The following is a 19,530-nucleotide window of genomic DNA, read 5'->3' on the forward strand; positions in this document are numbered from 1 at the left end:
GTTTTGGGCCCACTGTGCGCGCCATTTATGGACACACAACCCAGGCAGGTGCAGGTGCTGCCTCAACTTAGTTACTGATGCGAGGATACTCCTCTTCCAGCAAGGAGTCGTCCATGCTCAGGTGGGGAATGTAAGTGTCATCGCCTTTGCAATGATGCGATCTTCAGGGGTCCAATCAACTAGACTGCTTAAGCATTTATTTAATTGCCTTGAATTCATTTATACATCCTGCATAAATGGAAGTCGAAGCAGCGAACAATGCATGAGAAGTCTGTACTACGTAAATGTCAGGTATTGTTTTTCGGCTTCTAGGGTACTTCATCCTTCGAACCCCTGCCCTGCGTTTTTCACTCGGATTCAATTTGAGCGCAGCCTGCCATTCTACATAAATTAAATGCGACATTGTTCCGCATAATCGCAGCTCCACACACACCCTGGCTCCTGGCTCCTGGATTCTGTATTCCGCTTTCTGCTTTCTGACCCACCCCGCAGGGAATGCGGCAATTGCTTGTGAAATTTTCACTTTGAATTTTGACTGCCGCTTGTAGCAGCAGTAAAAGCAAAAGCAGAGCAGCCAAAGCAGCGGAATCAGAAATCAGGAGTTGGACTGCGAGCATGGGTGTGGCTAGATAGCGCCTCTGTCAGTCCTTTCCCTCCGAATTTCCGCCCTGTTCCTGCCATTAGTTATCATCATTAATATCCCCACATATTGCCGCTGATGGCTGTTTCCCTGTATCTACTCCCTTTGTCTGGCCGAACTTGTAGCTGTGGGTCCACCGAAAAAAACTAATCCTTGACCGAAATAAATTGGCCAACATTAGGGAAACATCTAGTGAGGTGGCCTCGGAATATTTAGCTTGTGTCCTATTCCTTGAATCGCTTTGAGTCAGTTTTAGATAATGTAATTTATTTGTCACTTTCTTTTCCTTCGACATACGATGGAATATACCACTGTTTTATATTATTTTTTCTGTGTGCACTGCCAAAGCTCTGGCTTTGGGTTTGGGCGTCGCCTGCTGCGGCTTCGTGTCATCATCGAATTCCACCCCCAGCCCCTGCGCGGAGGAGGGGGCGTGGCGGGTTGGGGAGGCTGCAGGGGTTCTAGCTCCTGCGTCAGCAAGTTGCTCGACTTCAATTCGTGTTGCGGCGGTCGTCGCCTTTCGGGGCGAAGCTGTTTGGGCTTATAATTTGTCGGCTGTCGTCCCGCGTAGCCTCTGGTCTGGCTTAAACTGTGTTTTGACACTTAGCTGCCGCCTGGCTGTCAATAAGCAAGGAAGAGCCGTTTTCCGCCGACTTTCCCCGGCCCCATGCGCTGCTCGTTGGCAGGAAAGAGTGATTACTTTGTTTGGCCCAAGTAGGCACAAAGGCGGCAGTGGCAGCGGCAGCGGCAGGACCCCAACCTTGTCCTAGCGCTCCTGCTCCTGCTCCTGCTCCGCTTGCAATGACTGCCAAAGGCGCCGAAGGTCATGGGCTCCTCAGCGACTCTCTTCGCTTTATCCATTTCTCCAGGCTCATCTCTATGCGCCTGTGCCTGTGTGTGTGTGTGTGTGTGTGTGTGTGTTTGGACAGCCGTAAAATGTCTTCTTCTTCTTCGTATGTGTGTGTCTACATGTGTTTCGTACTTTTCGTACATGACGGCGACAATAAATTGTATCTTATGAGAAAAGAATCCCAAACAACGGACATCCCAGCTAACGAGGCTCATAGTGGCTCCACATTCCCCACAACCCCCGCCCCTCCGGCTCATCAGCGTGTTTGGAGTAGTGTTTGGGGCTACATCATTCATCTGAGGTGTAATGAATTCACGGCGTATTAAACTTTTGATTGAAAATGTTTGTTGCCCTGGCTCTTCTTGTTAACATCACTTCCTTGTGTTGTTGTTGTTGTTGTTGTTGCTGTAACAGTGGCATTATCATCCTCTCTCCTTTGCCGGTGTGTGCGTGCGTCTGTCTGTCTGTTTGTCTGTTCGTCTGTTCGTGAGGGTGCGTGTGGGTGAGTTTATGACTTTGGGGACAGCTTCTGCTACTAGCACACTAACTTACAAACACACATCCTCACACACACACACACACACACACACACGCATATGCGCTGAGAAAGGAAGCCAAACTCCTGCACAGAAAGGAAAAATGTATTGAAAATGATGACCAAGTTGCTGATTTCTCTGTCATTTAGGAAGTAGACCATACCATATGGATTAAAAGACAAGTCAATAGTATTGAGTATGAAAAGTATCAAATGGGAAAACATTTTGTGACACTGTACCACAGCAATAAAAATAGCCTGGCTTTGATTTGACCGAAAATATTAATTGCTTCGGACATGAACTTTCTCTGTGTTCTTATATGTATGTATTCTACAGCTGAACCCCTTTGACAGTTATTTACTTTTTAGCATGGCTTGCCGCTTTCTTCTTTGCTCTCTCTTCCACTGACCACGCCCACAAATGCAATCTATTTATTTCATTCCCTCTCCTCCTGCTCTGCTCCTTCCCCACCTCTTTCCGTGCTTTATCGTTGCCAGCCAACGGATCCTTGTTTGGCCAGTGCCGAATGGGCAAGCCTTAGGCCAAAACAGACGGTTCGGCGGATGAGTGGGTGGTTGGGTGTCTAATTTGACAGTGCGTCGACCGCTGTCAGACCCCTCCTTTCCCTTTTTCCCTTTTTCCCCTCTAGACAAACATGGCTGGTTGCTTATTAGTTTGGCCCAAACGCTTTTTCTTTATCCCGGCGACATTTGCCTTATTTTTCTTCTCGCATTCCCGCAAAAGGCCAGAAAATGTGCGCCGGGCGTGAAAAATGATTGCGTGTTATCTTCGTGACACTGGTGGTGTCCCCCTCTCCGTTACCTCAACCTCCCCCTCACCCTCACCCTCACCCGCCGAGGTCCTGACTGGCACCTAATTCATTAGATCAGCTTCCTTTAGCCCTCTTGTTTCGGCTTGTTGTGCCGCCAAAACAACAAGCAAACAAAAGTTTGCTGCCCAAAGTTGGCCGAATGCAAATCCCGCTGCAACAACACGACGGGAAAACAGAAACAGAAACAACTAACACAGTGCCAGTTTGAGCCCGTCTCGTGTGTGCGTTGTGTTGGCCCAAAAGTTTCGGCTTCCGACTGGGCTGCAGTTGCAGTGTTGTTCGTTGGTTGTTACGACACAGCAGCAACATCCTTAACCGCTGACCTTCAGTCGGCAGCCTCATCTGTCAGACATCGACACCTCCTTTTAAGTAAGGTGGGAAGCTGGTCCCAAGATCTGACAGGTGCACTGCACAGAAAACCAAATAATCCCTAATGGGGTGATCACAAGTCTCTAGAGACTTTGCCTTCCATTGATTCGCGCAAGAAACCAATCGGTGCCACATATACATTTGTTTAGAAAGACATTTACTTTAGAGCTTGGGACAAGAGTTTAATAAGGTTGTCTTGAAATTTATGAGATTTCCTTTTCGAAGTTCGGTGGACTTTAAAAGGAGAAATTTTGGTGGCACCCACCTTAGTGGCACAACCTTTACTAAAACAATTGTCTGTGATCTTACGTTACTTTCCGTCGGTGAAACTAAAAGGAACTTATTTGGGATCTTAGCTAAAGAACTTGTGGCTCAAATCAAAAGTATTATGGTTTTTCGAAGAAACATTAATGATTTGTATCCCAACTGATTTTCTGTTAAATATTTGGAAATAAGAACAGTTGGGATGCCTGGACTTGTGAGTGTTTACTGAAGCCCATCGATTTGGTTAAAAATGCAGTGAATGAGTGCTTTTCCACCCCATTCCGGTTTGTTTACGCTCCAGGCTGCAGCAGTCAAGTAGGGCAGAACGGGGCGAAAGAAGGAAGTGGAAAGTAGAAGGGGGGCGCAACGCGCGCCAAAAGCCGCCCAAGGCTGCTCCGCTTGGCCTTCCGCCTCAAATTAGCGAAAATTTAATAATAATAAAAATCTCAAACTTGTTGGGGGCGATTGGTGCGAGTGGGTGGTGGTGCAGTGGTCTCAAGTGGGTGGTTGTGGGTGGCGGACTGGTAGGCTGTCGGGGGTCTGTCATAGCAGGCTCTTAATTAAAATGTGTCGCAGGGGTGGCTTTGGGGGTGGGGCTTGGTGGGTTGAGGCTTTTGTTTTGCTTTCGCGCTGTTTTTCTTCGGCACTTTTGATGCACTTGGCCATTGTTGTAGCGCTGGCTGTGGTTATTGTTGTTGTTGTTGTTGTTGTTGTTATTGGCACACTCACTCACACACTTGAACAAAAACAAAATAAAGAGCGACGGCGACAGCGACAGCGACAGCTACGCTGCGGCTGCCACTGCATTTCTCTATTGCACTTTTTTATTTTAATTGTAAATGCTGTTTTTGTAGCTGTTGTCGCTATTTGGGGAAAGTTTTGTTGCAGGCTGGCTGCGAGGGGGTGGTGTCCTGGGGGGTGGCGAGGGAGAAAGCCAGCGACTGAAACTGAAACATGAAACAAGTCCACACCCAAAAATTCAAAGACACGCACAACGACAACGACAGCAGCGATGACGACGACGCAGCCTCGCACAGACACAGGCACAGCCACAGCCACACACGTACACATACACGCCCAAAAAAAGCTACGAAAAAAGTTCATCTATTTTGTTGTTTTTTGCCATCATTTCGCTGTGCTTTCTCTATTTCTTCCCCTCCCCTCCCCTCCCCTCCCCACACTGTTTGTGTCCTTTTTGCTGTCGCTGTTGCTGCTGTTGCTATTGCTATTGCTGTTGCTGTTCCTGTCTTCTTTGTTATAAAACAAAACACAATCGGATTGGCAAAAGGGCGGGGTGGACGAATGGGGCGTCGCAGGTCCTGGGCTTACGTTTACGTTCGCATCCTGGGCGCAACGCTCACTTGGTCTGGCGGTCGAGTCTAGGCCTAGGCGTTAGTTGTGTCCACTTGTCCGAGCTCTAGTTCGGGCGGTCCGCTCCAGCCGGGCCAAGCCAAGCTCAGACTTTGAAACCTGGCTATCTGGCTCTGGACGTCGGCAGGCAGCTCCTGCGGATGCGGATGCGGACGAACAGAACCGAACAGGACTCTGAACGGCACGAAGCGAGCGGAACGGAACGGAGCGCGTCTTGCGGACTGAAAGCGACGAGCCACCGAATGGCACTGCCAACCCGGGCCCAGAGCCCAGCCGTATAGTCATCCAGCCATCCAGCCGTGGAGCCGCCTCCCTCGAGAGCAAGAAGAAGCAGGCCCAGCATCCGCGAGTCTGTACGAACCCCAAAACACGACGGATGGAGCTCGTTTTTCCGCCGGGGGGGGGGGAGGGGAGGGGGAGGGGGTCAAAGGAAGTGGAATCCACAGGAGCCGCCGAGCACTGTCAATGTCACAGAGAGAGGCATTGACTTGGTTTCGATTTCGATTTCGTTTCGTGTCGTTTCGTTTCGGCTTGTAACACGCCCTCCTGCAGCGTATACGTAATATTTCTGCTCTCGCGTCCAAAGCTCTCTCACTCTCTTTTGGATGCTGGTCGCGTGCCAAACCCATTGACAGGGTGGCCACCCAGTCGGCAGGAAGTGCAACCCTACCATACTCTTTAATACAATGCTATTTCCATACGAAATTTAAAAGACATCATCCAATCTTAAGGGGAAATGAATTTTATTGACAGGATTTGGACTCGGCTTAAATGGGCAAAACAAATTTACATATTTCCTTAAAAATTGTGAATATTTGATTCCAAAAAATCGAGATATTGCGAGTGTGCTTACTATTTTTAATTCAGACCGATTGATTTTTAGTTGTTACTACAACAATGAGCAAAATTAGAATTTTACCCATCCGATGACAGTTATAGAATATAGTCAGATTGGACCACAATAAAGTGCGATTTGGAATGGTATATGTTGATATGTTATAAACAGCGCCAATAAACTGGATAAAACCTTACGGCCAGTATGACAGATATTTCAAAAATATAGGATAAGTGATCTTATTTTAATAAAACTTAAGATAGTGGTTCAAAGATGGGATAAAAGCATTATTTAAAATTGAGCTCGCAAACGTTATAGAAACAGACGGACACACCTTTCGTTGTTTTTCATCATACATACACGCATACAACTAAAATTTAATTTTTCTAACGACTTTAAAAACACATTTTTAGACTTATAAAAATGGAACGAATCATATATATTCCAAAGGGACGGGATAATATTATTGTTTTAAGCATTTTCGCATGTTATGTTGTCGATGAATAGAATAATACATTTTTGATATAACTGCAGGGATATAAAAACTTCGGCTTGACGGACTAACCTTTCATTCTTATTCTTGATTGATTCTCTATAATAGAGAATGACTTTAATTTTTATCTCAGCCCGAGACATCCGGCAACGCTTGAAGTTCCACCTTTGGGCTACTGCGTCTGCGTCGCTCTTTTAAAAAGGAGGATGCTGAGGTGCTGGGGCAGCGCACAGGGGGCAGGGGGAACCGGACAGGCCTTTTGGGCTTTTCCTCGACCTCGACGGTTCGACTGCTGCACAGTTCGACCGCTCCACTGCTGAAGAAATATCCAAAAACCACGTGTTGATTTGTTTTGATTGTGCGCACTTTGTGCGACTTAGCTCCTGCTTCTGCTGATTCCGATTCCAAAGCTGAGGCTGTCTTTGGCTCTTCTCTGGCTTTGGCTTTGGCTTGAATCCTTTGCGGCATGCTCCCTGCGCAGCCAGGCGGCAGCGATGGAGCGACCATTCACGGAACCTAGTCCTAGTCTATCCGCTCCTGCTTCGCTTGGCCACCGTGGTGGGCAGAGTGTTCAAAGTGTGAAAATACAGAACGTTTGGATGACGAAACTTAATTTCTGCTTCATCCACCATAATTACATAAATTAGGGAATAATTTGAGCAATTTTTGTTTGGCACACAAGTCGTATGAGCAACAAATTCTCAGCGAGTACCAAGTCGTATGAGCAATATATTTCGAGCGAGTACCAAGTCGTATGAGTAATATATCTTTTGAGTGTACCAAAACTTTTAGCACAGATAATATACATTTTTCTTTCTTAATTCAGTTTGGCTCAACTGAATCATTATAAATTATTAAATAGATATACAATTAAAAAATATTTATTCAGCATGTAAAAGAAATCGTATCTGGGGCTTCTACACCACCGTGACCGCGATGCTCATCGAGTGTGGTGTGCTTCAAGCGCTGGCAGTTTTCCTTCGGCTTTCGGTCGTGGCTTCGGTCTGTGTCTGTGTCTGGGTTTGGTTTCGGTTTTTCGGGTTTCGGCTTGAATTTCATCCTGTTCCCACTCGCCTGAGCCAAAGCGGCGGGTAAACGCTTTGCGGCTTTCCCTGCTCCCTGCTCCCGGCTCCCTCTTCCCTGCCCCCTCTCCATTGCTCCACGGCTCCCAGTCGCTTTTGTCACTGTCTGTGGCCTGTGCCTAACTTGCCAAATTAATAAATTGCCTGTAAAAACGCACAGCCCGAAGAAGATAGCAACGTGTATTCCTTGATTAGATTTGAATGAGTCGGGCAATGGGTGGCATTCGGTCGATGCCATTCATGTTAGATGATTGGATGCCGCTCCTGCTCCTGCTCCCGCTCCTGCTCCTGTTTCCGAGCCGATTCAGCTGCTGAAGCTACCTTCGATCGCCTGGCTCGGATGTGGGGCCGTTGATGGATGCGATTGCGATTCGCTCGCATTGAAAACTCGATTAATTACGCTAGCCGATGATTCGGGGAGTGGGGTGGGTGGTCTCTCTTCTGGGTTCGCTCTGCCTTTGGCTTTGACTTCTTATAATTTCGTTTGCATTATATTCCCTTTTTCGAACATAGTGTGCGGGTCCTGCTCTCTGTGTGTGTGTGTGTGCTTTTAAGTCAGCCTGTGTGTGTGTGCGTGTGTATTTAGTAAAATTTTGTTTGCCTGCCGCTGATTTCATTGGGCCGATGTTGCCTGCGGGGCATCTCTGTGAAGTTGGAAATCTGAAGTCTGAAGGGTTTTCCCCTTCCCCTTCCCATTTCCCTTTTTCTTGCCTGCAAAGCAAACACACACACACTAGAACCGACAGGCAAGGATAGACTGTTAGAGCGAGAGGCGGCCCAACAAAGTTTGGCAAGGCTCGAAGCATTTAAAAGACATTTCAGCCATGCTCCTCGGACCCAGTCCCCTCCGAACACATGCAGAATTCGGAAATTTGGAAATTTAGAAATTTAGAAGGGCGGAACATAGGCGTCAGGCATTTGTTGTCCACGTTTAAAGTAATTTTTCACATCATTGGAGGCCGCTTAAGTCGCCTCACCGGCAGCAGGACACGGGACAGCCCACACAGGACGTGCGTCAATTAGGTCGCACTCTCTGCCTCTGAGTTAGGACTTCCCACCTCCGACCACCGCGCTCAACACCCACTTATTTGCATAAATTCCCACGCTGCATACTTCGGGGCGCCACAAACCCACATCCCCATCGAGTGCAGAGCAAACAGGGGCAGAAGGCAAACAGAAACAGAAACAGAAACAGCAACAGCAACAGAAATGGCCACGGCAATGGAAGCCAGCGGCAGATGGCAGATGGCGGATGACCAACTGCATCCGAGGCTCGTTAGATAAACACGCGACCCAAATCCGCAATGAGATCACGCCCAGCCACGCCCAGGCCAACTACTCCCCCGCAGGCAAAAATAAAACAAACCCAAACGAAACCAATTCGGAACTTAATGACATTTCATTTCCCTAGTCAAGCCTGGAATTGGATTGGTATTGTGTCGCAAATTCCCATCCCATTCCTCCCTCGATCAGAGTATTTTTGCGGTCGAGTGTCTCCTTTGATTGGCGGAGATTTCTCATTTCCCTGCCTGATTTCCAAGCTTCTTTTAAAATTGGTTTTTAAAGTTCTGTAAACCTATTTCGTCACACCTATCCGCTTTGCTTTATACTTATCATTAAATACGTTTCTTTAATTTAAGAATACACATTGAAATTTTAGAACAAACGCCAAAATTAAATCAGAACTTCTATGAATTTTTGACTTTTGCAAAGAAAAAAACGTTTTTAAACTAGTTTTAAAGCACCAAAACTACAGTGTTTTGCGGGACAGCATGGCATTTATCAAAGAAATTACAAAAAAATGTATATTTTTCTTACAATTTTGATCTTTTAAAATTAAGTTTCATAAAATACCTTGACTTGGCATTTAGAGACATACCCTCAATCTTAAAATATCTTAATTTTAATGTCAAATCGAAAGTACGCATTTGAAAATCCTTTCAAGTTTAAACATTTGCCTTTTTTGGGAGCTAGCAGTTAAATGGTTCTTTACTTTAAATATATATTTTTTTAGTCGGCACTATCTCTTTGAAACATGAAAAGCGCCTCAATGCATAGCTGAAATTCTACATTACTATAAAAAGCAGATTGGTTCACAAGGGGTTATCCACCCTGCCTCGTGTCACCTGCCAGAACTGTTCTCTTCGCCATAAATTAGAAGAAGCACCTCGCCAACAATTACTACTCACGTCATTCGATTTGACATTCGATTTGATGGCATCTGTCGCTGACAACAATCAGCAGCACAAATAACCACTGTTCCACTGAGGCATCATCATCATCATCAGCAACAACAACAACTACAGCAACTCGCGCGACACGCATTCGTACTGGCACGTGGGCGTATACGCGATATTAACATTCGCTATTGAATAGGCAGGCGCAGCTATTAATTGGTTCAGCAGAGCTCCGACAAGAAGAGGCTGCCCTCCGACGCTTGCGTTAAGTGGAGCATAAAATGTGCAGATCGAACAGCAATAACATCGGTAGCAACAACACCGACAGCAACTACACCAACGGCAGCTACTGAAATCACATTGAAAAAGCAAGGCAAGTGAAGTGTGTTTGCCGGGAGGCGGGTGGGCGGAACAGTGACAACATAATTTACGTGTAGTTTACACTTGTTCAACACCCACGTCCCTCGCCTCCCCCATATTCCCTTGGCCCGCGACATAGACGTGGAGTGGGGGGTTAATCCGCATAGACTTGGCACAGAAATGACAGACTTCAATCCCTCCGATGCACCTACCACCCCCCTCCCCCGCCCGGCCTTTGTATTCAAATTATGTACGTGCCGAAGGCGAGTGCACAAATAGCGAAAATAGTTGGCTGCCATCAGCATTTCAGTCCGTTTAATCACCCGTGCCACTGCGGGGGCGGAAGGACGTTCAGGTGGGTGCATGGGATGCACGTCCCTTCCACACTCCACCTTCCACACTCCCCACTCCCCACTCCACATCCGACAACCCACAGCCCGAAGTAGCAGGCTGGCAGTGGCACGCTGCTCTGTCGCCATGCAACTTGTGACTTGTTCATGACAGCCACATTGACGGCACTGCACAAAGCAGGAGGAGCTCAAAGATAGCGGCAAGAAAGAGAGCAGTCCGATGTCCTGTCAGCTTGCGTTTGGACAGTCAGTCGAGCAGGAAAGTCTCACCTGAGTGCTGTACTGCAAAGGCAAGGGGAAAGGGGACAGGGGAAAGGGGAAAGCGGACTGGAGCGGGGGCGGGGGAATTGACTAACTGGCCTCAAAAGCACGCACACGCCAGCAGTCCATCGCCCACTGGCATCGGCATCCCCCGTCTGGCTTTCCGACGCCTCGTTTTTCTTTCTGCTGCTCTTTGGACGGCTCTTCTTTGCTGCTCTGATTTTTCATTCTACGACCAAGGGCGAAGCTTCAGGGACCTGCTGCTAATGTCCCCCAGCAGCTGCGGAGGTTATCCCATCATCGCCGTTATCCCAATCCCAATCGCACAGCAGGGGCCTCATTAGATTTGATTCGATTTCGTTGAAAACATACATCCTTCCGCTCCGAGCAGCTTCCTGCTAACTCTGCGATTCCGCCCATTCACTCTGCCACTTCCACTTCCACTCCGACTATGTGTGTAGCGGCGGAGCTGCGTCATCCACCACGCCCACACACGCCCAATTAGGCCGCAGCCAAAACAAGATTTGCTGCGATTCGGTTAGTTGTCGTTTATTCCAAGCACGCCATGACATCAGCTTGAAGACTGAGACTGGGACTGGTCCACCTGCGCCGTTCAGACAGCCTTGACTTTGGCCTTCTCCAGCTGCTGCGATTTCACTGCAATGGGATGGATAGCTTAAGTGGGGGGTTGAGTGTGAGGCGGGGCGGTGCGAGGAACCCACCGGTAATCAGAGCGTCTGCATCGGTGGGAGCGGGGGCCTGGGAATCGGACAGACCAAGCACAGTGGGCACCTCGTCGTCCTCGTCGGCTTGCCGGTCCTTGTCGGCCCGCTGCAGGACCTGTTTGCGCAGCTTGCGGAGGTAGGCCGCCTTGTACTCCTCGCTGGGCTTTCCACCTGCTCCGTAGCTCACCTCCAGCACAGTCAGCGGAATCACGGTGGAGGAGACGGGCACAAGATCTGGCAAAAGAGTGATAATGATTTCTGACATGGCTCATCCCGCGGAGCACCCACCTGCCTCGTATTTCTCTTCAGGATTCAGTTTGTAGAGCATCGAGTGGGAGAAACCTGTGGCACAGGCCAGCAGCAGCAAAGGCGTCAGAATAACCATGGTGATTGTCCGCACTGTCTAAAGGCCACGCACTAACTGAGAGCAACTGAGGGGCAGCAAGATCATTAGTTTAACTGGCCCTCGGCGAAGCCCCATTCGAGTTTGAATTTGAATTTGAAAGACTCACGATTGGCGGCCAAGTCATCGATGATTGCAGCACTCAGCTCTTGTCATGCGACGAAAACTATCGATGAGCACTGGTATCGAGCAGCGTGACCGTGCTCTCTTTATTTTAGAATCCAGAAGTTCGCGGTCATTTTAGTATTAATGTTAGTACGGCCTATCGGCTTACCTATCGCTCTGTCCATCTTCGATAGACCTGTTCGAATTACACCTTCCTTAAATCGATTTCTCATAAGACTTGTTATCGCAATCAACCCTTGTTTTCATTAGTAAATTTAAATTTTTTTAGTCCATAAACCAAATTAACTAACATAAAAGCCGAAGAGCAGCGAAAAGGCCAAAGGCTGAGTGACCAGAGCGGTAAGGCAAGGCAAGGCAGCGCATAACGCGATCCGAGCAGCGCAGCGCAGCGGCAGCGGCGGCGACAGAGCCAGACAACGAGGCGCATCGCATCGCAACGCAACGCAACAAAGACGACGCAAGCGAGAGGAAAAGCATGAGCTGAGGCTGAGACCCATCGCAAGCGAAACCGAGGCCAGAGGGGAAACGCGTGGACATCAAGGGCAGCCAGTTAGCCAGTTAGCGAGTTAGCCAGCTAGCGAAACGGACTGAGCTCACGCCACCACTCCAGGACGGACCCACGCCTCACTCAACCAGGACGGCGTCGCCTCCGCAGGAGGAGCAGAACAGCGGAGCCAGCAGGCAACTTCCCAGCGGAGCTCCGGCAGCAACATGAGCACGGTGTTCATAAACTCGCGCAAGAGCCCCAACGTGCTGAAGAAGCAGGGCACCGACCAGTGGGTCAAGCTGAACGTGGGCGGCACCTACTTCCTCACCACCAAGACGACGCTCTCCCGTGACCCAAATTCCTTCCTCTCCCGCTTGATTCAGGAGGACTGCGACTTGATTTCGGATCGGGTGAGTTTTGCGTTTGCGTCCCCTGCATTTATGGCCCTATTTATAGCCGCAGGCCCCACGTAATTACAGTAATAAGCCCGACACCGAAAAGTGTACACATGACCCAATCCAATGCAGGTCATGCAGCGGAAGCGGCTCTCCGGGGTGGCGGGGATCTGGGCCAGGGGCCCAGGGACAGGAACAAAGAGCGCAGAGCCCAGAGCGCGCGAGAGAGCGTCCTACTTTAAGTGCAGCTGCAGCAGAGTGTTCTAGTTAGCTGGGGCAGGCCCTGATTTCGCTGCTGGGCCGAGTCCTTGGGACGACGAGCGGGTGGTGGGTGGGTGGTGCCCCTCGAACAGCAGACGAAATAATCATCATGACAATAATCACAACATTAACACGGCCAATCGACAAACAAACATTTCGCTGGCTCCGCAACCATAAATTCGCTGCAAACAAGCAGCAAGACAACGAGAAATTCCAGAGACACATATACACTCTGCCCGTTCCGCTTTGTGTAAACAACACAAACAGCAGCCATCGGTCCTCCTCCGCTCCGCCCCGCCGCCCCCGGTCGGTGTCTGTATAGTTTTTAATAAAAAGTGTTTTGCTCTGTGTGCTTGAGCGGCAGTCGGCAGTCTTGTTACTGCGCTGCACGCGCCTTTCGCTATTGATTAAATTCCGTGCTCACCACCCCCAAACGCCCGCCAATTAAGGCAGCCACCCCCACCCCCACCCCAGCCATTGCCTAGCCTAATCGGGTGCTTAAATTGCTTGGAGTCCAAAAAAGCAGCCCTTCGCACGTGAGCAGCAACCAAAGCCGCCATCTAGCAGCAGCAGTTCGCCAACTGCAATTCACCTGCTGCCAGGGCAAAGAGATGCCCGTGGGGTGTCGATGTAGGTAGAGCCCGGAACTGCCAGTGACTGCGCATCACTTTGGAGTGACACTTTTCTAATAGCCTAATATATCACATTCTCAGTGACTAATTCGATGACTCGTTTGCTTGCAGGACGAGACAGGCGCCTACCTGATCGACAGGGACCCCAAATACTTTGCGCCCGTGCTCAACTATCTGCGTCACGGCAAGCTGGTGCTCGATGGCGTGTCCGAGGAAGGCGTGTTGGAGGAGGCTGAGTTCTACAACGTGACGCAGCTGATAGCTCTACTGAAGGAGTGCATCCTGCACAGGGATCAGGTGAGAGCCCGCCACTCAGCATTGTAGTTTCCCACTAATCCCAGGACTTTTTCAGCGACCGCATGCGGACAAGAAGCGCGTGTACCGCGTGCTGCAGTGCCGGGAGCAGGAACTGACCCAGGTGAGTCCTACAACGGCAGCCAGCCTTGAGCAAAAACTTGAGCATTACTCCTTCCTCCGCAGATGATCTCAACTCTGTCGGACGGCTGGCGGTTTGAGCAGCTGATCAGCATGCAGTTCAGTCACTACGGGCCCTTCGAAAACAATGAGTTCCTGTGCGTGGTCTCCAAGGAGTGCGGCACGACGGCCGGGCGGGAGCTGGAGCTCAACGACCGGGCCAAGGTCTTGCAGCAGAAGGGATCGCGAATGTAAGCCAATCCACAGATCAGCGACCACGTGCCCACTCGTTCTTTTTCGCTGCTGGTCGCCGTGTTGGGTGTGCTGTTATCACCTATCACCTGGCGCGGTCTTGTGACCACTTAACGACGGAGCCGAGCGTTTGACAGCAAATCAATGGCGTGCATATATGTAGTTTATGTAAAAGCGATCGATCCGCTGCGCTTTGTTAGCAACGCACAATATTTTAGTGGTAGACTATATTTGTACATACGAGTTTCGTAGAACCTAGGACTATAATGCAAATCCTTCCTTCTCAGCGACTGACGCTATCTCTGTCTGACTGACGCTCTCTCTTTTTCTCTCTCTGTTTAATTGCAGTCTTGGAATTTAAAGGCGTTGTATATTTACACGCAATACCCTAATAACAAAACCCGAACTCCCCGTCATCAACAATCAGCAATCAACAAACATCTAACAACTTATTCCCAATCGGCAACATAATTAGCCACACCGACCCAACACCAATTGAATGCAGCCAAGGAAGCCGCCCCTGCACAGTAGATCAGTCAGAAACCGCCACCACCACCACCACCACAGCCACACAACACACTGGAGTCACCCCACGAAATCAGATCAGCCACAGATCACCCACCAAGATCAGCCGGAATCACCCAAGCAGAGCCCGCAGGGAGACCACGCATCATTTGCATTCGATACAAAGTTAACAGGTACCACTGCGATTCTCGCCTCGTGGCCGTTGTGCGCTTGGCTCATTGCAGCACTGTGGGGCAGTGCGGCACAGCAGCGCACTGTGCGGAGTGTGTGCGGTCGTGCATGTGTTCAACTTATAGTAGACGAGATAGACCAGACTAAGCGAGAACCAGCTCTGCTCTGATGCGCCCCATGGCCAGGCGGCTGTTTCAGCACAGCCTCAGCCTCAGCTTCGAGATTCAGCTTCGCTTAGAGAGGCACTAGAGGCATTAGCCAGCCGGACAGCTCGGGCACTCAAACAGCTAGAGATATACACATTAGTGGGAGTTTGTAGGGTTAGTCTTAGTAGTTTTTATCGTGCTTACAATAACAAACCTGATGACGCAGCGGACACTTCGCTGGAGCAGTCGCGATTCCCTTGCTTAAGCAACAGACTTACAGTACCATACACTAGGTTCGAGCTGCATTTACGTGTCCGATACCCGATACCCAAGTGGGAGTCGCACAGGGCCTGTGCATCCGCATACCCGGATTTTGTAAAGCCGCAAAGCTGCCCCTTTGTACGGTTGTACGGTTGTACGATACGAGCGTGTGTGTTCCGTTTTGTGTAGACCCGGTTTTACTACCTTGAGCTTTTTTTAAGTAAAACAAGCAAAGCAAAGATATCAACTTTAGGAAATCAATTGAATCACGACTGAATTTATGTGAATTTGCACTCAAGAGAAATACATAAAAATCGATAGTGAGGAGCCATGTGAAATTAAAAATATTAAACAAAAAACCTATTTGGCGATGTTTTGTACAGACAGGAATGATATCTAAATACGATAAGTACGTGAATGTATATAATTTTAAATAGTAACTAATTTATACACGAAAAAGAAAACAAACAAATTGATAATGATCCAGAACGTCGCCACCTACTCGTACCCATTTTGACTTATTTTACGTACACGGCAGGTGAAGTGCAGATTATATAGAGTATAACTTATGCTTACGAGGATTATTTCGGCGGAGAACCTTTACACTAGCAAGTAGAACCGCAGCGCCGGAGTACGCCGGACGCAGTGTCCGGCACTTAGCAATACAGAAAAAACTGCAAGTAATATACAGACACGGCAACAAATATGCTAAAGATAATACGATAACCTAATCCCATACTGTATTACCATAAGGATGTACTCACCCCCACTACACACCTCGAACCCGCTCTGTACCCTACAGGCGCAGAGGATCAGTCCCGCCAGGTCGCAGCTGCAGCTGGTGGACCGGATGTCCTTCTACCCGACCAGGCCCTCTGGACAATCCCTCACACACAATATGAATATATATTAATAAACTTGGAACCCTTTTCTAAAAAACATTTCCAAGCTGTTTGAGTTTAGTTAATTCCTTTGAACTTTAAATCCTTTCTGTTGCCCAGTTTGGATGCGAAAAATTCGGTTTTCCAGCCGCCAAGGTGGAGCAGATGCCCCTGTTGGCCTACAGCTTGCAGCTGCTCCAGAAGCTAGTGGCCAGGCAGTCGTCACCTGCTCCTTCGACCTGCTGGAAATGGCTTTGTCTACGAGTTTGTTGGCAATGTCAAGAAGCTGGCCAAGAGTGGAGATGCTCCAGAAGAACCTTCAATCGGAGTCGAGCGCAGTCGATGGCTTCCAGGAACTGTGCGACGCGGGAGCAAAGGCGGAACTTGAGGAGGAGGAGGGGGAGCAGCTGGCGCAACAAAAGGTTGAGAATTCCACCCTCACAGTGCCGCCATCCATTCCGCGCAACTCCTGACTGCTAAGGCAGATCCTCCGGTACTTGGAGGGCATGGGCACTCCGTCCATTCTACGCGTGGAGTGCTTCCAGGTGCTTTGACTGCGAAAAATTTTTAAATCGCACAGCAAAATGGATGATTTCTCAACCCAAACACCAGGCTAACAGAAATCAGCAGTAGGTTCCAACGTTTGGTTTTTTCGTTTATTCTAGAGATGTACGCGTGCCTATTTATTTCGGAGCGCCAACAACAAACACAAGGGGCTTTCGTGTTATATCGTGCTTTTCGTGCCAAACTCGTGAGTCGCACAGAGAAACAACGTGTTTGCCCATCTCTAGACTGCGCTTGTCTTATAACCAACGGTTTTATTCCAGAGATTTTTAATGATGGCCGATTTGTATGGCAGCCATCATGAAAAAAACAGCTGATCGCACAACATTTGCTTAGGGCACTGGCTACTTGCTGTTAATTTCTGTTCGCTTAGTACATCAAAATGGGAAGTTGCCCAGTTTGCATGGGAAAAATTTGGTTTGGCCGGTCCATATCGACGGGCAAATTTCGATTTATCGGTTTGCAACACTAGGCGAACATAAAACAGCAGTAGGTTCCAACGTTTGATTTTTTCGCTTATCTTAGAGATGTACGCGTGCCTATTTATTTCGGAGCTCCAACAACAAACACAAGGGGCTTTCGTGTTTTTTCGTGCTTTTCGTGCCAAACTCGTGAGTCGCACAGAGAAACAACGTGTTTGCCCATCTCTAGGCTGCGCTTAGCTTAGAACCAACGGTTTTATTCCAGAGATTTTTAATGATGGCCGATTTGTATGGCAGCCATCATGGAAAAAACAGCTGATCGCACAACATTTGCTTAGGGCGCTGGCTACTTGCTGGTCATTTCTGTTCGCTTAGTACTTCAAAATGAGAAGTTGCCCAGTTGGCATGGGAAAAATTTGGTTTTGGCCGGTCCTTTTTTTTTAGTTTTTTAACCAAAACCCTTGGAAATAATGGTCAGATATTAGAATGTCATACCTTGTTGAATTCGTTACAAAATTTCCAATCGATTGGTATACTCAGCTCAAAAAGTTTATTTTTGGCCAAATTTGGAAAAAAATCAAGTGTTACCCCTTATAAAAAATGCGAAAATCGGTCAAAAAATGAAATTTACCAAATCCTCCTGGAATCGATTGTGTATGTTGTCAGCTACACAAAACAGTCATTCTTTTGGCTGTGGGTCTTATTTTGGCAAAGTTACAACAAAAAACCCTTAAAAATGTGTTTTTTAAATATACTTGACCAGTTTGCATGACATGGCTGCGGAATTTCAGTCCGGCAGCGCCCAAATGCACGCAACAAAAAATTGAAATTAAAATTCCCAAATTTTTCAAAACTTAATTGTAGATAAGATATATATTTTACAATATATTATTTTTATTGAGAAAAAATTGTTATGTGACCCGTGCTTGGTGTCAGTGCTGCCGCTCACGCTCCTTGGTGGCTATTCTCCGTTCGATCCGGTGCCCATTGTGGACTCACTCATGTGAAACTGGATTAGGATAATCAAGTATGTGGTGGTGGCACCCACGATCTGCAAAGCATTGATTTTTAGCATCGTGTTTTTTGGACATTATTTGGATTTGCCACTCACTGTGTAAAGAAGCGTGCAGTCGACGTTGAAAAAGCCAGCGGCGCTAAAGTGGAGCCGCTGGTGGAGCAGCTGCAGCGAAAACTGGGTGATCTGGGGAGAACGGGGAGAAGCAATGGACAAATGTTCTGGGGCAGAGAAAATACCTACCAGGGCGTTGTGGCACTCATTCCCCAGATCCACGCTCACCTGATGAAGACACAGGGCCAGGCGAGTGGCCTGGGAAACAGACGCGGAGAGTTAGGATAAAGGGGTGTCCCCGGACCCGATCTTTTCTACTCACACACTGGGCCGTTCGGTCGCAGAGCAGCGAAAGGACGAGCACGTTGCTCAGATGGGGTGCAGACCATACAGCGCTGGCCACGATCTGCAGGATGTCGTAGGGCGAGGCCGCCGACTGGCGGAAGTTCAGGAACATCCAGTAGCAGTTGGAGGTGATGGCCAGGAAGTCGTTGCCCACCTGCATCAGCATGGAGGTCCCGTAGCACTGGTTCAGCAAGGACACCAGGGCCCACACCCGTTGGTAAATGAGCCTCACGGCAATCAGTCGTTCAATGGCCGCGTGCTCGAGGTCGGCCTGCTCCTCGGTCACAGCATCCTGGCCGGGGTTCTTCTGCTGCAGCTGCAGCTGCTGCAGGGCCACAACGATCTCGTCCAGGCGCTGGCGCACGATCTGGACGGCGGTGAAGATCTGAAAGTAGCGTAGACCGCACACAAGCAACGGCAGAAGGTAGCAGATCCAGTAGACGGGGAAGCGGTGGCCAGGGGCGAGCAGCTTGGCGCCCAGGATGAGGCTCTGGCTGGTCGCATAGCCCCACAGGATCCACACAGCCCGACGTGTCGTCTGCCGGCGCATCAGGAGGCGACCGCCCTCCACATCCACCCTCAGGGCCTTGGCCAGCTGCCCATCGATCTCGCCCAGCTCCGCGAAGAATTGGCGCTGCGCCTGCCGCTGCCACAACGCCTCCAGCAGGGCAGCCAGGTGTGCCACCCGCATGCCCACCAGCTGGATAAAGTCCACGGTGTGACCAATGCTCGAGATGGTAGACTCGGCACCCTCCTCCTTCTGGACGCTGCTCTCCTGGAAGAGGTCATAGGCGGTAAAGCCACTGGCCGCCGTCAGCACTGTCCATGCGTAGAATTCCAGCCAGCGCGATCGGCGGAGCAGGATGCCCTCCGTATCTGGCGGGGTGGCGAGGCGCCATTGCCACAGGTTGCACACTTGGCAGACGCGGTGCACCGGCTCCAGAGCTACCAGCGTGTCCATACCGAGTTCTACCGGCTATCTGCCGCGTAGCTTGGTATCGGTATCTGGGAAGGGCTAGATACCAATTAGA

The 19,530-nt window shown here is 49.1% G+C and overlaps 4 protein-coding genes and 1 long non-coding RNA gene across 8 annotated transcripts in view; 2 read left to right on the plus strand and 3 right to left on the minus strand.

Moving 5' to 3' along the window:
* Window positions 1-5,096, minus strand: part of LOC108042835 (glutamate receptor ionotropic, NMDA 2B) — a 28,388-nt gene extending 23,292 nt beyond the window's left edge. For all 4 annotated transcript variants that reach the window (XM_017121294.2, XM_017121293.2, XM_017121296.1 and 1 more), the window contains exon 1: window positions 4,821-5,096. The gene's annotated coding sequence lies outside the window, so the exon portion shown is untranslated. The remainder of the gene's footprint in view (window positions 1-4,820) is intronic.
* Window positions 5,097-10,973: 5,877 nt separating this feature from the next.
* On the minus strand, window positions 10,974-11,547 carry LOC108042831. Its single transcript, XM_017121289.1, has 3 exons — window positions 11,434-11,547; window positions 11,143-11,379; window positions 10,974-11,077 (listed from the first exon to the last, which is right to left on the minus strand). Exons 1-3 carry the CDS (start codon window positions 11,528-11,530, stop codon window positions 11,034-11,036), a joined length of 378 nt encoding a protein of 125 aa, XP_016976778.1. The 5' UTR covers window positions 11,531-11,547; the 3' UTR covers window positions 10,974-11,033.
* Window positions 11,548-11,866: 319 nt separating this feature from the next.
* Window positions 11,867-14,638, plus strand: LOC108042848 (BTB/POZ domain-containing protein KCTD5). The gene is made up of 5 exons (XM_017121313.2): window positions 11,867-12,571; window positions 13,561-13,746; window positions 13,802-13,867; window positions 13,930-14,114; window positions 14,464-14,638. Exons 1-5 carry the CDS (start codon window positions 12,386-12,388, stop codon window positions 14,474-14,476), a joined length of 636 nt encoding a protein of 211 aa, XP_016976802.1. The 5' UTR covers window positions 11,867-12,385; the 3' UTR covers window positions 14,477-14,638.
* Window positions 14,639-14,720: 82 nt separating this feature from the next.
* LOC108042849 lies at window positions 14,721-16,159 on the plus strand. The gene is made up of 2 exons (XR_001769227.2): window positions 14,721-14,813; window positions 16,021-16,159. It is a non-coding gene; the product is annotated as an uncharacterized LOC108042849 (long non-coding RNA).
* Window positions 16,160-18,046: 1,887 nt separating this feature from the next.
* On the minus strand, window positions 18,047-19,476 carry LOC108042833 (putative gustatory receptor 2a). The gene is made up of 3 exons (XM_017121292.2): window positions 18,477-19,476; window positions 18,197-18,412; window positions 18,047-18,136 (listed from the first exon to the last, which is right to left on the minus strand). Exons 1-3 carry the CDS (start codon window positions 19,458-19,460, stop codon window positions 18,047-18,049), a joined length of 1,290 nt encoding a protein of 429 aa, XP_016976781.1. The 5' UTR covers window positions 19,461-19,476.
* Window positions 19,477-19,530: the final 54 nt, after the last annotated feature.

The sequence above is a fragment of the Drosophila rhopaloa genome, unplaced genomic scaffold (genome assembly GCF_018152115.1).
Source record: "Drosophila rhopaloa isolate 14029-0021.01 unplaced genomic scaffold, ASM1815211v1 contig_3, whole genome shotgun sequence".
NCBI lineage: Eukaryota > Metazoa > Arthropoda > Insecta > Diptera > Drosophilidae > Drosophila > Drosophila rhopaloa.

What these genes read in the sequence shown, in the direction of transcription:
- LOC108042833 (XM_017121292.2), bottom strand. Translation starts at nt 19,460, where the DNA reads ATGGACACGCTGGTAGCTCTGGAGCCGGTGCACCGCGTCTGCCAAGTG. An exon ending in GCGACCGAACGGCCCAGTGT is followed by an intron (nt 18,413 to 18,476) that starts GTGAGTAGAAAA and finishes TCTGTTTCCCAG; the next exon opens with GCCACTCGCCTGGCCCTGTG. An exon ending in ACTGCACGCTTCTTTACACA is followed by an intron (nt 18,137 to 18,196) that starts GTGAGTGGCAAA and finishes AATGCTTTGCAG; the next exon opens with ATCGTGGGTGCCACCACCAC.
- LOC108042831 (XM_017121289.1), bottom strand. Translation starts at nt 11,530, where the DNA reads ATGGTTATTCTGACGCCTTTGCTGCTGCTGGCCTGTGCCACAGGTTTC. An exon ending in TGAAGAGAAATACGAGGCAG is followed by an intron (nt 11,380 to 11,433) that starts GTGGGTGCTCCG and finishes CTCTTTTGCCAG; the next exon opens with ATCTTGTGCCCGTCTCCTCC. An exon ending in TGCAGACGCTCTGATTACCG is followed by an intron (nt 11,078 to 11,142) that starts GTGGGTTCCTCG and finishes ATCCCATTGCAG; the next exon opens with TGAAATCGCAGCAGCTGGAG.
- LOC108042848 (XM_017121313.2), top strand. Translation starts at nt 12,386, where the DNA reads ATGAGCACGGTGTTCATAAACTCGCGCAAGAGCCCCAACGTGCTGAAG. An exon ending in GCGACTTGATTTCGGATCGG is followed by an intron (nt 12,572 to 13,560) that starts GTGAGTTTTGCG and finishes GTTTGCTTGCAG; the next exon opens with GACGAGACAGGCGCCTACCT. An exon ending in GGGAGCAGGAACTGACCCAG is followed by an intron (nt 13,868 to 13,929) that starts GTGAGTCCTACA and finishes CTTCCTCCGCAG; the next exon opens with ATGATCTCAACTCTGTCGGA.